We start from the raw sequence: 16423 nt of genomic DNA, 5'->3' as shown, positions 1-16423 counted from the left end.
ATTATGGGTAAGGGCTCTGGAGCCAGGCTGCCTGGTGCACATCTGCTTTACATGCTGTGTGACCACAGGCAAGTTACTTAACCTCTCTGTGCCTGACAAATAGGGTGAAACATGGTACCTACCCGATGGGACTGACATGAAGTGTAAAAGAAAGATCTAGTGTACAGAAAGTGCTTAGCATGAGGCCCAGCACACTGCAAACCCTCAGCAGGCATCAGTGTTTTTACTGTCCCTATTTACAAATGAGAAAACTAGGGCTTAGAAAGGTTAAGTAATTTGCCCAAAGTTACACAGCTAGTCGGTGGAGGAGGCAGGATTGAAGCCCTTCACACAATTCTGCCTTCCCAGGGACCAGGCAGAGGTCTCCCCTGGCTGGGGTGGGGTCTGCTGGAACCACCAGCAAACTTGGATGGTCCTCAGATTCTCTACTGGCCTGCTTATCCTGGCCTGGGCAGAGCGCAGGGGCTCAGGCAGGGTTCCAACGGCCTCTCACTACCTACCCTGGAAGTCCCAAATCTGCTGATCTCAGCTCGGGGATGGGGAGAATGATTCCACCAGACCGCAGGAGACAGGAGGCGCTGGGAAGACTCCAGGCCCTCAGCAGAGGTGGGGCACTGGGGACCCTCTCAGTGACCGGGGGCAGGAAGAGTCCAGACAGATGGCCCTCAGGCCAGACACGGACTTCGGTCATGCCAAGAAGACACTTTCTGGCGCCTAAGAGACCTCTGGAGGCAAAGGAAGGCCACAGTGTAGGACGGCCCCAGGGGAGGAAGGGCAGAGGGTACCTACTGTAAGAGGACATGAGGAAGCCCGTGTTCACCTTCCTGGTGGCGCTGAAGTTGGGCTCGATTTCGTTTCCCTTGGGGTCGAACTTACGGCGATGGATGCGACTCGGCCGGATATACAGCACGTAGTAGCGTTCCTGGGACCAAGCAGAGAGAGATCGAGGGGCTGTTCACTCCCTTCACCCCACAACGCACACACCCCCTACATGCTCCGGCTGCAGCCCCCCAGCCCCACTCTCTACCCTAGAATCCCATCTTAGCTCCAAAAGATATTCAAGCTGGCCAGAGGGTCCCCACTCCCGATAATCATTCATTCATTCATTCACATGTTTAGTAGGGCATGTGCCACATGTGATGAACCATGGCCCCACGTCCATGAGAGGGCAGGCTCGGAGCCCAACCCCACGGCCTCCACACGGTCAGAGCCAGAAAGAATAGAAAACCATAACCCAAGGACCCCAAATACCATGAAGCAGGAGTAGCAGCCAAGATGCCACGAAAAGGGCACTGAAATGGGAGTTCTGAGTGAGGACAGCCACTGTTCCCCTTCCAACAAATGTGGGTCCTGCAGCATGTGACGCTTAGCCTCAGTTTCCCGTTGCCTGGAGATAACGTGAGGTCTACTTTCAGGCATGTTGTAAGGATTCAAGAGATAACAAAGGAGCAAGCACAGTGTAAATGTGAAGTGTGTGATAAATGCTGTCTGTCAGCTGTCCTAATCAAAACAGGAAACGACAACGCTGTAAATCAACTGTACATCAAGAAAATTTTAAATAAACACTATAATCCAAAACAAAAACTAGAGATTGAAGAAGAGGAACCCATCACCTGGGACAAACAGGGAAGGCAAGCTCTCGCAGTGTGGAGAAGCCTGCAACTGCGTGAATAAGGGCGTAGGAAGGATTTTAAAGGCCTGGACAGGTACGTAAAACCAAAGTCAAGGTCCCATGTGGACATCTGAACAACAGAGGGGCCTTGGAAGCCTCATGGGAGTCGGAGCTGCGTAAGCACATGGGGGACGATGTAAGACAGGCCTTGAGTTGGCATCTGGAGTTTGAGTTTTACATGGCAGACCAGAGGGAATCCTGAAAGGTTTCTGAACAGCACCTAGACTATGACAGATGTCTTTCAGAAGACCAGCAGGCTGCAGGGCAGGGATGGACGCTGGGTACAGCCAGAAGGCAGGAGAGGGGGGCACAAGGTTTAATCAGGACAGGCTGAGTTCCTAAGGGCCCATGTGGGGACATGGAAGGGGGTGTGTGTGACATGGTTAAGGTAGGAAACCTGTAGGACCAAGCATTACTCACTTGGGGGAGGGGTGGAAGAGACAAGGCTTGCAGGCTGGTGGTCAGGACATATAGTGATTGTCATTGGGAACAAGGAATGAGGAGGCAGGAGGTTTGGAGAGGGGCTGGAGAATACCCTGCCTGCAGAGGACAGCCGGGGCAATCCAGCCCCACATCAGCTCCTGGTGGGCTCTACTGGGCAGGCTGGCTGGGGTTACAGACTGGGGTGCTCACTCTGCTGACCCGCATGCTAAGGAAGGGAGGGTGAAGCAAAGCATCTCCTGGCCTGAAACTAGTGCTGAGCTGGACGCTGAGGTGGTTCACAAGGGGTGTGGGTGAGAAACTGGCTCCAGGTAGCCACAGGTCTCTGGAACTTGCTGAGCTCAGTTCTAGAGATCAAGGAGATAAGTCGGTCAGTACATCTGGGTGGGGTTATTTGGAAGGGGGGAGGGGTACAGATTCACAACTTGTTGTTCAGTTGCTAAGTTGTGTCTGACTCTTTGCACCCCCATGGACTGCAACACACCAGGCTTCCCTGTCCTTCACCATCTCCCAGAGTTTGCTCAAACTCATGTCCATTGAGTTGGTGATACTATCTAGCCATCTCATTCTGTCACCTCCTTCTACTCCTGCCCTCAGTATTTTCCAGCATCAGGGTCTTTTCCAGTGAGTAGGCTCTTTTCTAGTGAGTTGGCTCTTTGCATCAGGTAGCCAAAGTAATGGAGCTTCAGCTTGAACATCAGTCCTTCCAGTGAATATTCAGGGTTGATTTCCCTTAGGATTGACTGGTTTGATCTCCTTGCAGTCCAAGGGACTCTCAAGAGTCTTCTCCAGCACCACAATTTGAAAGCATCAGTTCTTTGGCACTCAGCCTTCTTTAAGATCCATCTCTCACATCCATACACAACTACTAGAAAAATCATAGCTTTGATGATACAGACCTTTGTTAGCATAGTGATATCTCTGCTTTTTAATACGCTGTCTACGTTTGTCATAGCTTTTCTTTCAAAAAGCTTTTCAGAACTAGTGCTCAGGAAAGAAACCTTTGCTAGTAGGGGATGGTGAATGCCAGCCACGTGTGTCCATGGACATCTGAGATGGGGGATGATAAAGGGCATGACACCAGGAGGCTGAGAGGACGAGAAGAGCATGGACATGGGAGCTGAAGCCCCAGGTGGTATCAGCAAGGTAGACTTCACATTCAAGCTGGAAACAAAGGCCCAGAACACAGCAACCCTTCTCCCACCTCAAGGCTCCACACTCACGCACATGCGAATGTCCAGGTCCACACTGGTGACCTGCTTTATAAAAATCCAACATTCCAAAACACCCAGCCACACAGGGATATTAAAAGATGAGCAAGGGAATTCCCTGATGGTACAGTGGTTAGGACTCCATACTTCCACTGCAGGGAACCCGGGTTTGATCCCCCCCCGCCCCCCCCGCCCTCCCCCAGCCCCCCGCCCCCCCCCTCAGGGAACTAAGATCCCTGCAAAACGAGTTATACAGGGACCAAAAAAAAAAAGGATGCGAAAGCCCACTAAGATATTCACCACTCTGCAAATGGAGTTGCTTCAGGGCTCCTTCTGAAAGCAAACTCCAACAGTACATTTAAAGTAATTCAACTCTAAACAACTCAAGGTACACATGATTTCCCAGCCCACAGCTGGTACCCCAAAGGGGAAGGTCACTGTTGACCTCGCACCCATATAGGCAGGTAACTTTGCTCTGACCTTGTTCATCAGGTCCGGGAGCAGTGGGAACTGCCAGACCAGAGGAGAGGGGCCAGGCCCTCAGCCCAGAACCACTCATCCTGCCTACCCAGAGAAGTTCCCAGCATTCTAGTTCTGCTCCATCAGGAGATAGGACCTCTTCAGAGGACCTTCCAGCCCACTTTCACAGCTTGAGTACTGAACCACTGATCTCACCCCGTCCTGCTCTCAGCCCTCCCAGTCCCAGTCCCAAACACACCCCTTGGTTTAGGGCCTGGTCTGTCTTCTCATCAAGAACCCAGTCCCCGCCCCCACCCCCACCCCTGGTCTGTCTGCCACCCAGCACAGCCCTACTGATGCCTTCCATCCATGGCCCCTTTTGGTTGCCAGTCTCCCAACCAACCCCCTGCTTGCCCTGTGAGCCCCATAAGGAAAGAGCTGGACCCCAAGTCTTGGCACTGGCAGAGCCAAGCAGAGGGAGATGCCTTGGTGAGTGGGAACCCTGAAGCGGGTGCCCTGAGGGTGTCCCCTGGGAAACATCCTCACCTTCCTGCCATGGGCATCTGAGATGCTGTGCCGAGATACATCAAGCAATTCTCCCTCCAGCAGGATGCCATCTCCCCTGAGGATGAGAGAGAATGAGGGCTCCATTGGTTCTGTCATCCTCAGGAAAGAACCACAAGTGCAACAGCCCCACGTGCAGCCCCTTCCTGCAACCAGAGCCTGTCTTCACATCCATTAAATGAGAGTAACAACCACATCACTTGCTTCTATGAGGGTGACATACGACCTCATACGTGAAGGTAAACTATTTTACCTTTACAAAGGTAAAGCTTTGTAGACTATTAACGCTTACAAAACATAAAGAACTTCACTTCTTTATTTAACCAAATTTGGGGGTGGAGTTCTAAGGTCTAGGCTGCAATAAAGTATCTTCCCTTTTCACCTGTTTTAAAGCACTTTCATATTCCTGTTCTCATTCTTGTCCATCTTAGAATGGAGAAACCCAGACTCAGAAGTTTCCTGAGAAGCCCAAGGTCACAGGGTCCCTCATTGAGAGGAACTGGACCCTCCCTTCCCAATTCCAGTTTTCATAAAAGCAGAACCTAGGGACTTCCGCCTTTGGAACCATGGAAATGGGAGAGGGTGGGGCAGCTGAAGGGATGGGAATGAAATGAAACCTCCCTGGACCTTACCTGTCCCTACCCACCCCCCTTAAGCCCTTCATTCTTTGGTGGTGGTTGGTGGTTGTTGAGTCGTGTCTGACCTTTGGCGACCCCAAGGACTGCAGCGCGCCAGGCTTCCCTGTCCTTCACCATCTCCCCGGAGTTTGCTCAGACTCCTTTCTTTAGGTTTTGTCATTGCAATTGGAATGGTCCATTCGTTCTCATAACCTCCGCGTCCGTGATGGCAGGGCTGGGCCCTCCCGATCCAACACGCCTCCGGGCAGGCCTTGCGCTCCCCCAACCCTTCCAGGCTGACTCCCACCCGCTGTCCCCGTGCCTGCAGGACACTGTCCTTCTGGAGCCTGTGCAACCTGTGCAAAGGCCTGAAGGCAAGGCAAGGGCAAGTGGTGGCGCGTGGAGTCACCGGGGCGGGATAGAGACAAAGGTGGACGTAAGCACCGCCTTTTGAGACCCGTTTGGGAGTCGTGACCGACCGTCCGTGAGCTTCACACCGATCGGTGTCTCTGGGGTGCGCTCCGAGGGGAGCACTGTGAGAGACGATCCCGAGGCCCCGGAGGTCTTCGGCGAGCCCCGCCTTTCCTCCCACCCGCACCCCATCCCGGTGGCGCCACCCCCACCCCAACCCCCGCACGCAATCAGGGAGCCTGGATTCAAAGCAGATGCTCGCGAGCGGACGGAGGCGGTGGAGAGACGCGGGCGGAGCCTACCGCTGGTGCGCGGCGGGGTCCCAGGCCCCCGGCAGCCGCGCGCTCCGCACCGCCTTGTTGCGGAGGACGCTGTCGTGGTAGATGCGGCTCATCCTCCCCACGGCCGCGGCGCCCTCGAGGGCTGGCGAACCGAGCGGGTACGCGGGGGAAGGGGCAGCGCGAGGGGAAGCTTCCGGAGGACGCGCGGAGGCCGGCAATTCCCGGCGGCCGATCCGGGGCCGGCCCCGGGCGTTCCCGCGCGCGATTTAAAGGGGCCGAGCCCCATTCCTGCCCGCCGGACCTTGCTTGGTGGGAAATAGGCTTCCGGGAGGACCGGGCTGGAGCCTTAGTCCCGGAGGTGGGCGTGGGGTGAGGGAGAGAGCCACTCTCTTCTCTTTTCTCTCCCTCGTCCTTGTTACTAGTGGGAGACCCTTACTCCCTACACGCACAAAGGGGAAATCGAGGTTCAGAGAACCCATAGGATCAGCTCTGATAGGATGCGTTTCCAGAGAGCAGGAATAGGAAAAAGGGAATGGCCCCTGAGGCGGCTAGGTGGTAAGTGCCGAGCTGCTGTTTTTGCCCGGGTGAGGTCTCACAGTGGCCGAGGAAGGGGTTCTTGGGATCTGTCACGAAGGAGCCCGGGCTTGGGTGTCAGATCAGCTGACCTACCAAGGCTGGAATCCGCGCTGTGTGAGCTTGGACAAGTGCCTCAGCCTCTCTGAGCTTCTTACTCTGTAAAACGGGGTCCAAATCAGAGGGGTTGTAAGGGTTTAATGGCTTCCCTGGTGGCTCAGTGGTAAAGAACTCTGCCTGCCAATGCGGGAAACGCAGATTCGATCCCTGGGTTGGGAAGATCCCCTGGAGAAGGAAATGGCAACACACCTCAGTATACTGGCCTGGAGAATCCCATGGACAGGGGACCTGGCGGGTCCTACAGTGCACAGGGTTGCAAAGTGTCGGACACTACTGAGCAACTAAGCATGCATGCTGTGCACTACTATATATAAAATAGATAACTACCAAGGACCTACTGTATAACAGAGGGAACTCTAGGCAATACTCTATAATGACCTATATGGAAAAAGTCTAAAAAAGAGAGTCCCTTGGACTGCAAGGAGATCCAATCAATCCATCCTAAAAGAGATCAATCTTTTGGGTGTTCATTGGAAGGTCTGATGTTGAAGCTGAAGCTCCAATACTTTGGCCACCTCATGCGAAGGGTTGACTCATTGGAAAAGACCCTAATGCTGGGTAGGATTGGGGGCGGGAGGAGAAGGGGACGACAGAGGATGAGATGGTTGGATGGCATCACCGACTCGATGAACATGGGTTTGGGTAGACTCCGGGAGTTGGTGATGGACAGAGAGGCCTGGCGTGCTGCAATTCATGGGGTCGCAGAGAGTCGGACACGACTGAGCGACTGAACTGAACTGATATGTGTATGTGAACTGATTCACTTTGCTGTACACCTAAAACTAACACAACATTGTAAATCAACTATACTCCAATAAAAGTTTTTTAAAAAATAAAATTTGTCACTAAACCAAAATCACATAGCTGGTAAATAAAATCAGTTTTCAAACCAAAAAAAACAAAAACTCCCCAGGCTGACATAAGGAACTAGCATAACTCAATAGAAAAGGCGGGGAAAATGATTTTTTAAAATAGGCCAATGAACTAAATAGATATTTTTCCAAAGAAGACATACAGATGGGCAAAAGCTGTATGAAAAGTGGCTCAGTATCACTAATGATCAGAGAAATGCAAACCAAAACCACAATGAGGTATCACCTCACACCTGTTAGAATGGCTATTATCAAAAAAAACAAAAGATAAGCGTTAGCAAGGATATGAAGAAAAGGGAACCCTTGTATGGCATTGATGGGAATGTAAATTGATACAGCCACTATGGAAGACATTATGTAAGTTTCTCATGAAATTACAAAGAAAACCACCAAATGATCCAGCAATCTCACTTCTGGGTATATGCACAAGGAAACTGAAATCAAGACATCAAAGGAATGTCCACACTCCCATGTTTCTTTCACAACAGCCAAAAAGTAGAAGCAACCTAAATGTCCCTCAGTGGATGAATGGAAAAGGAAAATGTATATATGCATACTATGGAATATTATTTGGGTTAAAAAAAAAAGAAGGAAACCCTGCCATTTGTAGCAACATGGATGAACATGGAAACGAAAGAAGCCAGGCACAAAAAGACAAGTAGTGCATTATCTCATTTACATGAGGAATCTAAAATAATCAGACTCATAGAAGCAGAGAGTGGAGAGGCTGTCAAGGGCTGAAAGTGGGAGGGAGAAACAGGCAGGTAGTAGTCAAAGGGCACAGTGTTTCAGGTGTACAAGATGAATAATACCTAGAGATCTGTAACTACAGAGTGCCTGTAGTTAACAATATTGTATTATATACTTAAACGTTAACTGAGGGTAGATCTTATGTTGAGTGTTCTTACACACACACACACAAACACACACACACTACAAAATAAAAATGAAGACTTGAGGAAACTTGGAGATGACAAATATGTTTACAGCATAGCTTGTAGTGATGGTTTCATGAGTGTGTACTTATCTCCAAACTCATGAAGTGTATCCGTAAATATGTACACCTTTTTGTATGTCAGTCATACCTGGGGACTTCCTGGTGGTCCAGTGGTTAGGACCCTGTGCTTCCAATGCAGGGGACTCAGTTTCGATCCCTGGTCAGGGAATTAAGATACCACATGCTGCACCAAGGGGCAACAAACAAACAAACAAACGTGAATAAAATGATTTAAAACACAATACCAAAATGATTTAAACCAAAATACTCTCAGGTTGGTCACAGCCCCATGGCCCCCACATCCTCATTCCCCTTTCTGTATCATCTTTTTCCTTAAATGGCTCCAAATCTTCACTGCATTTGATGGCAGCCACTAGCTATATGTGGCTATTTAAATTTAAATTTTAGTTCAGTTCAGTGGCTCAGCCGGGTCTGACTCTTTGCAACCTCATGGACTGCAGCATGCCAGGCTTCCCTGTCCATCACCAACTCCCAGAGCCTGCTCAAACTCATGTCCATAGCATCAGTGATGCCATACAACCATCTCATCCTCTGTTGTCCCCTTCTCCTCCTGTCCTCAATCTTTCCCACCATTAGGGTCTTTTCAAATGAGTCAGTTCTTTGCATCAGGTGGCCAAAGTATTGGAGTTTCAGCTTCAACATCAGTCCTTCCAATGAATATTCAGGATTGATTTCCTTCAGGATGGACTGGTTGGATCTCCTTGCAGTCCAAGGGACTCTCAAGAGTCTTCTCCAACACCACAGTTCAAAAGCTTCAATTCTTCGGTGCTCAGCTTTCTTTATAGTCCAACTCTCACATCCATACATGGCTACTGGAAAAAATATACATAACTTTGACTAGACGGACCTTTGTTGGCAAAGTAATCTCTCTGCTTTTTAATATGCTGTCTAGATTGGTCATAGCTTTTCTTCCAAGAAGTAAACATCTTTTAATTTCATGGCTGCAGTCACTATCTGCAGTGATTTTGGAGCCCAAGAAATAAAGTCTCTCACTGTTTCCATTGTTTCCTCATCTTATTGCCATGAAGTGTTGGGACCGATGCCATGATCTTAGTTTTCTGAATGTTGAGCTTTAAGCCAACTTTTTCACTCTTCTCTTTCACTTTCATCAAGAGGCTCTAAGTTCCTCTTCACTTTCTGCCATAAGTAAGGGTGGTGTCATCTGCATATCTGAGGTTATTGATATTTCTCTTAGCAATCTTGATTCCAGCTTGTGCTTCATCCAGTCTGGCATTTTGCATGATGTACTCTGCATATAAGTTAAATAAGCAAGGTGACAACATACAGCCTTGACAGACTCCTTTGCCAATTTGGAACCAGTCTGTTGTTCCATGTCCGGTTCTAACTGTTGCTTCTTGATCTGCATACAGATTTCTGAGGAGGCAGGTAAGGTGGTCTTGTATTCCTATTTCTTTAAGAATTTTCCACAGTTTGTTGTGCTCTACACAGTCAAAGGCTTTGGCGTAGTCAATAAAGCAGACATAGATGTTTTTCTGGAATTCTCTTGGTTTTTCTATATTCCAACGGATGTTGACAGTTTGATCTCTGGTTCTTCTGCCTCTTCTAAATCTAGCTTGAACATCTGGATTTTTTAGTTAATTAAACCTAAATAAAATGTAAAGTTCAATTCTTCAGTCTCACTAGCCGCATTTCAAGGGCTTAAAAGCTAGCAACATGTGATCAGTGACTACCATGTAGGACAGTTCTGATAAGAACCTTTCCATCATTGCAGAAAGTCCTATTAGACTGCACTGCTGGAAATCCTTTCTTAGGAAGGGTAATCTGCTTATTGAGCTCTATGACTTCACCCCATCAGCACAGTCAGCTGACCAGGCACCAGCAAGACAGGGAACCAAAAAGAACAACAACAAAAAATTTTTTTTAAGTTCTGATATTCATTTCCTAAAAAAGCATCAGTTATTATGGGGAAAAAAAACAGCAGAGCTTCGTTGAACTTTCTTACACCTTTTTGTGGGTTATCGATGACTATATTAAATTATAAACCGTGAGGTACAGCATAAGGATTCCGAGGTGGCTCAGTGGTAAAGAATGCACCTGCCAATTCAGGAGACTCATGTTCAATCCCTGGGTTGGAAAGATCCCCTGGAGGAGGAAATGGCAACCCACTCCAGTATTTTTGCGTGGATAATTCTGTGGACAGAGGCACCTGGCAGGCTACAGTCCATGAGGTCGAAAGCAGTTGGATACAAGTGAGCATACATGAGGTACAACATGGAGATAGTTTAAGCTTCCTCAGTTCCATGGTCTCTTTTAAGGAGGGTTTGAAGGTCTCTAACAAGGTGTTCACGTGGGTATCTGCTTTTGTAAAGTTTTCATAGGTAAGAAGGCAATTTTGGTGCAGTCAGTTAAGAACACTACCTCCTTTTGCCCAAATTTTTATTTGCCTTATGTCAGATGATGGAGTGAAAGCTGACATGAGATACATCTAGTTTATGTGGTCTGTAGTCCTTCCCACCTATAATTCAGTTTTTGACAGCTGTCCTGGTATAGGAGTGCCCTGCCACCTTCTGTGATGATGCGTCTGGTGTAGGGCACAAAGTGGGTGACACAAGGGAGAAGCTCAAGGGGTCCCATCACAGGGAAAACATGCTCCGACTGTGGGGAGTGTTGAGGGAACAAAGTGTAAAACTAAGGAGCCAGAAGCGGGTGCGAAGAGAATTCTTCCACTTAGCAGACAAGGTAGAATTGTAAGCAAAGGATTTGGTTCTCATTTACCCTAATCAAGGAAATTTTCTGGTGGTCCAGTGGTTAGGATTCCATGCTCTCTCTGCCGTGGGGCTGGTGGATTCAATTCAGTTCCTGATCAAGAAACTAAGATCCCACAAGCTGTGCAGAGTGGCCAGGAAAAAAAAAGGAAATAAACAACAACAGCAGTAACAACAATAAAAAACCCTGCTCAAAATGGAAGCACTTTTGGGAGTATCCTCACTAAAGCTGTGCATGTAATCATAAACACACCAAATTTCTTTTTATCCTTTAATGGAAAGCAAAAATGGAATTTATCAGGATTTCCATTGGGCACAAATATGTAACAGTAAAACAAACCAGAAGGCGGAGTGTGTGTGGATTCTTGGCTTTTATGCCTCAGATCACATCTTAGCATATCTGACACGTCTTGTCCTGACAAAGTCTGGGGGTTCCAGAGGAAATAGTGTGCTAAATTACCACCAGTGCAGTGAAATAGCCTGAAGAAAACACACATACACACCAGCACAGAGCAAAAGATGCAAAACAAAGGGAGCACTCAAGAGAGGAAAGCGTAACGTAAAACAGGATGCCAGAATGAGAACTAAACCTATCCATCACATCGAATCAATACATGCAAATAGGGTAAACCTAGTTCAGAAAGAAAATCTATGCTGAGCCTTTGTAGCAGACATCTCTCAATGCCATATCAGAGCCTCTCAGCCTCCAGTGTCTTTGACCTGTGCTGTCCTAGCCCTCCACAGTGACCCAGCTCCACCTGGGCTCCAAATGACTTCACGCAGAAACAATGCCCCATATGTCGTCTCAAGGCCACACTGCGCCACTTGCCCCCAAAGACAGTTGGTCCCAAGGATGGTCCTGAAAAGAAGACTTTCAGGATAGGACTATGGGGACTTCCCTGGTTGTCCAGTGGTTAAGGCTCCATGCTGCCAACGGGAGTTCGGTTCCTGGTTAGGGAACTAAGAACCCACAAAAGGATAGGATTGTGACACTGGATTTCCTATTGTTCCAATGGCAGTGGGGACAATGTTGATCACAGTAAGTGGGTGGTGGTAATAACCCTTGGCATAAAGTGGCATCAGAATGACTAAGGTTTTTGTCTGGGGTTAATTGGAGGTGAGGTGCAAGAGGAAGGTGAGATTGAACTGGAGAACAGAACACAGTATTTGATTGTATGCTGTCAATGATAATTATAAGAAATGTAGAATAGGCTGGCTTTTAGTAACAGCATAAGAAACCTTGCCCCAAAAAAAGAAAATGATAGACTTCGAGCAGCTCACAGCCAGCTTAAGATTGTGTAAAAGCCACTAGAGCTTTATGGCCATTTTTAAGGAGACTCTCATCTCCTGCAGCTTCAGGGCCAACTGCTAAAAGTCAGGCTCAGCAGCTGATTGTAAGGGTGTCCACGCTGCCGAAGAAGGCTGAATGGGTAGCTTTGACAAATCTCCTGTCAAAATCAGGCTCCGCTCAGAAAAGCATGGGACTCTGGGATGGGGGTGTTGGGTGGATGAGAACGGAAACCTTGATCCCACAGATTCCCAGGAGTGTTCCTGACCAGCAGAAGAAGCCCCCTGTCACCGGAATCTGGAGACAGTGTGCAGACCTCACTGGAAGCAGACGCCTCGCAAGATGTCATTTGCCTTTCTTACGATCTGCCTCCATAACCACTCACTGTCTCCGGGTCCATAATGAGAATCAAGACTCACCACAACCTGAGCAGGAGGTTACACAGTCCCTCCTCCTAGAGGCTCAGCTGACTCACCCGAGGAATCACAGGACCTGGTCTGCATGCACCATCTGGAACAAAGGGAAGCCATGTGGCAGTGGATCCAAGGTGATCAACCAGGGGGAGTAAAACATAAGGCTGGGTTGGAGAGAACATATGTATTTTTGGCTGTGCCATGCAGCAGGCAGGATCTTAGTTCCCAGGAACCAAATCCATGCCCCCTTGCATTGGAAGTGCAGAGTCCTAATCACTGGACTACCAGGGAAGTCCTGAGAGAATGTATTGACACGTGGTATTCGCCTGCGAGATGGCCTTCAATATTATAGTGAAGATGCCTGCAGCTGGTCTGTTTTTTTTTAAATAATTCATTTGTTTGTTTTTGACTGTATCAGGACTTGGTTGCTGCGTGGGCTTTTCTCTAGTTGTGGCGAGCAGGGACTACTCTCTAGTTGCGGTGCACGGGCCTCTCATTGTGGTGGCTTCTCTTGTTGTGGAGCCTGGGCTTGCGCTTCAGTAGTTGGGCATGTGGGCTCCAGAGCACAGGGTTAGTTGCTCCCTGGCATGTGGGATCTTCCCGACCCAGAGATTGAACTCACGTCTCCTGCATTGGCAGACGGATTCTTTACCACTGAGCTACCAGGGAAGCCCTGGAGCTGGTCTTAATTGTATGTGAAGATGGCTACAAAACTTGAACATGACAATGAGGTGGAGAGGCCATAACCTCCTTGACACAGTATTGACAAGGTGATTACAAGGCTCAGGGAGAGGAGAATGTAAGAAGGAATTTACTATGTTAGACTGAGAACCCCCCCCATCTGACCAGGCCCAGGAAGGCCCAAGAACACGGAGGAAGAACATGGCCACCAGTCAGTATCTTTCAGAGGCCCCGTGGGGTTGATGGGAGTAGATACATGGGTACCGCCAGGAAACTAGACTCCCAAGTAAAAGTCTTTTCAGGGAAGTTGGGTTGGCCACCACCTTGAAGGGAATTCTGAGACTAAGGAATCTTTTCTCACGTCTGGGACTTTCCTGGGCAGTTCCACTGCAGGGAGCATGGGTTCCTGGTCTGGGAACTAAGATCCCACATGACACATGGTTTGGCCAAAAGAAAAACAAAAATGGAGACCACATGTTGCAGTATGGCAATCAAGGTGGGTGAGGGGCACCCCAAGCAGATCTGAGTGTCCGTGCTAGGGTTGGACCTTGCACCCCACCTGTCTCTGGGGGCTTTGGCCTCTTGTTCCGTTCCATCCGTTGCTATAGCAACAAACCACGAGTGCTTCAACTCACTTCATGTGGGTACAGCCCAGTAGTGCCTCAGATGCTCCTGTGTCACTTGTCCCCACTCTTATCCTGGGGCGTCCTTGTTGAGGCTGAAGCACAAGGCACCAGGGCCCTCTGGGCACCAGGACTTGTATAACCCTCAAGTGCAGAGAGTGAACACTGTGGAATCTTTGACCAGTGGGGGACAGCAACTGGCAGACAAATTCCTCCTCCTTTCTCTCCCTGTTTAGATTATGATGAAACATAGTTGAAAGGGCCTCTTGGCCTCTTTCAGCTGTGGCATCTAGTTCCCCAACCAGGGATTGAACGCAGGCCTCCTGCATTGAGAGCACAGAATCTTAGCCACTGGACCACCAGGGAAGTCCCTCTCATTGGCTTTTAAAAGGAGAATATGGTTGTACATAAATGCATTTCTTCTTACATGTGTGCTTGCTTTTATGTACATGATATTTGGGGAAGAAGAAACAAGAAACTGATCGTGGTGGCTGCTCAGGGAGGGGACTGTGGTCCAAGGTGGGAAGGAGACTTATGTTTCACAGCGTATCTTTTTTTTTTTTTTTTTAATTATTTATTTATTTGACTGCACCAGGTCTTGTTGAAGCATATGGGATCTAGTTCCCTGACCGGGGATTGAACCCAGGGCCCCTGCATTGGGAGCACAGAGTCTTAGCCACTGGACCACCAGGGAAGTCCCGACACAGCGTATCTTTTTATGCTATTTCATATTTTTACCATGTACATGAATTACTTTTTCAATTAAAAACTAGTTAATTTTTTAAGCTATGGAAACATCTTAATATTCAATGTCAGTTGTAATCAGGGAGTTGCAAATTAAAACTTCAGGGAAATAAGACTTTTTAGGAAGGATTTAAAAACTCATAAAGCTCAGAGTTGATGAGGATATGAGAAAATGGACTTGTGTATTGTTTATTTTATTGGTGGGAATGAGTCTTGGTAAACCTTTCCTAAGGATCATGGAACTTTTTTTGATATCAAAGTCCTTAAATTTTTTCCTGTATCTTTGCCTCAACTATTTAATGTCTATGAATTTCCCCAGAGGAAAGAGTTAAGAACAAGTACAAAGAGAATTCCCTGTCAGTCCAGTGGTTAGAACTCAGCACTTTCACTGCAGCGGCCTGAGTTCAATCCCTGGCTGGGGAACTAAAATGCCCCAAGCCAGTTGATATGGCCAAAAAGAAAAAACAAAATCCAAAAAACCAAATGAAAAAATAGGTACAAAGATTAACTACCAGGATATTAAATCCAGCATGTTACTAATAAGGAATTTTTAGGAGCAATTTAAATTCTAACAATATTCATTTATTTAAATAAACTATGGTATATCCATACAATGGAATTTTATGACTATATTTAAAACACTCTTAAAATATTTAATGACATGCAAACATGTTATCAATTTATCGTTAGGTGAAAAATAAAAGTACAAAAGAGAGTGTTCCATTTTCTAGTGTTAGCACAAATATATGTATGTATATACACACACATATATAGAAGGACTGCAAAAATATTCCAATAGTAAATAGGGAGTGATTTACAGTCTCTTGTTTTTGCTTGAAGTGCATTTTAAAGATGATTTTTATTTTTTGGACCTCAAGTACATGTATTTAGATTTTAATTCTTAGATAAGAACACACTATCATTGTTTAGTCCATGCATGATCATTTTCATTTTATTTACTTTGATTTGTTTATGTAGGCATTTCTGTAATGAACTCCCACAAAGCCACCACAGAGCTAGAATATTACCAATAACTCGTTGGCTCCTCACCTTTCCCATCCCCATCCTGCCACAACCAAAAGTACACACCATCCTGAATTTCATGCTTACATTGCTTTGCTTTTTTTCATTAAAAAAAAAATTGTGGTAAAATACACATCACATAAAATTTAATGTCTTAACCATTTTAAAAATATTTATTTATTTACTATTTATTTGACTGTGCCAAGGTCTAAGTTGCGGATCTAGTTCTCTGACCAGGGATTGAACCCAGGCCCCAGCAGTGAAAGCACAGAGTCCTAACCACTAACCCAACTACTGGACTGCCAGGCAATTCCTATTTGCCCACGTTTTATTGGGTAGGTTTTTGTTGTTGTCGTTGAGTTGTAGAGGTTCTTTATTTAGTCTTCATATTAATCCTTTATTAAATAAACGCTTTGCAAAATTTTTCTCCTAATCTGTGGGTTATCTTCTCACTCTGTTGATTGTGTCCTTTGATACACAGAAGTTTTTCATTTTGATGTAGTTCAGTTTATTTTTTTATCTGTGCTTCTGGTTTCATATCCATACAGTCCTTGCTTTTTAAAAATTGTTTTATCACATATATGGGTGACTACTTGTGGCTCAGCTGGTAAAGGATCTGCCTGCAGTGCAGGAGACCTGGGTTCGATCCCTGGGTTGGGAAGATCCCCTGGAGAAGGGAAAGGCTA

At 47.2% G+C, this 16423-nt stretch overlaps 1 protein-coding gene and 1 non-coding gene across 10 annotated transcripts in view; both read right to left on the bottom strand.

The window, feature by feature from the left end:
• Positions 1 to 16423, bottom strand: part of ARPIN (actin related protein 2/3 complex inhibitor) — a 37276-nt gene that overhangs the window by 2643 nt on the left and 18210 nt on the right. Inside the window, exons 2-5 of one of the 9 annotated variants that reach the window (XM_081547094.1) lie at positions 12673 to 12763; positions 4330 to 4405; positions 1252 to 1387; positions 790 to 922 (exon numbers count right to left, since the gene is read on the bottom strand). In XM_081547094.1, coding sequence (XP_081403220.1) covers positions 790 to 922; positions 1252 to 1387; positions 4330 to 4400 — 340 coding nt within the window. In that variant the 5' untranslated portion in view covers positions 4401 to 4405; positions 12673 to 12763. Of the gene's footprint in view, positions 1 to 789; positions 923 to 1251; positions 1496 to 4329; positions 4406 to 5677; positions 5887 to 12672; positions 12764 to 16423 lie in introns of those variants that run through there. The other 8 variants (XM_081547091.1, XM_081547090.1, XM_081547095.1 and 5 more) reach the window with 8 other exon arrangements.
• TRNAG-CCC (transfer RNA glycine (anticodon CCC)) lies at positions 14592 to 14664 on the bottom strand. Its single transcript has one exon. It is a non-coding gene; the product is annotated as a tRNA-Gly (tRNA).

Source organism: Giraffa tippelskirchi, chromosome 12 (genome assembly GCF_054371585.1).
Source record: "Giraffa tippelskirchi isolate mGirTip1 chromosome 12, T2T-mGirTip1v1.2.pri, whole genome shotgun sequence".
Lineage (NCBI taxonomy): Eukaryota > Metazoa > Chordata > Mammalia > Artiodactyla > Giraffidae > Giraffa > Giraffa tippelskirchi.
The sequence above is the reverse complement of the archived record's forward strand: the minus strand, read 5'-3'. Positions and strand labels throughout refer to the sequence as shown.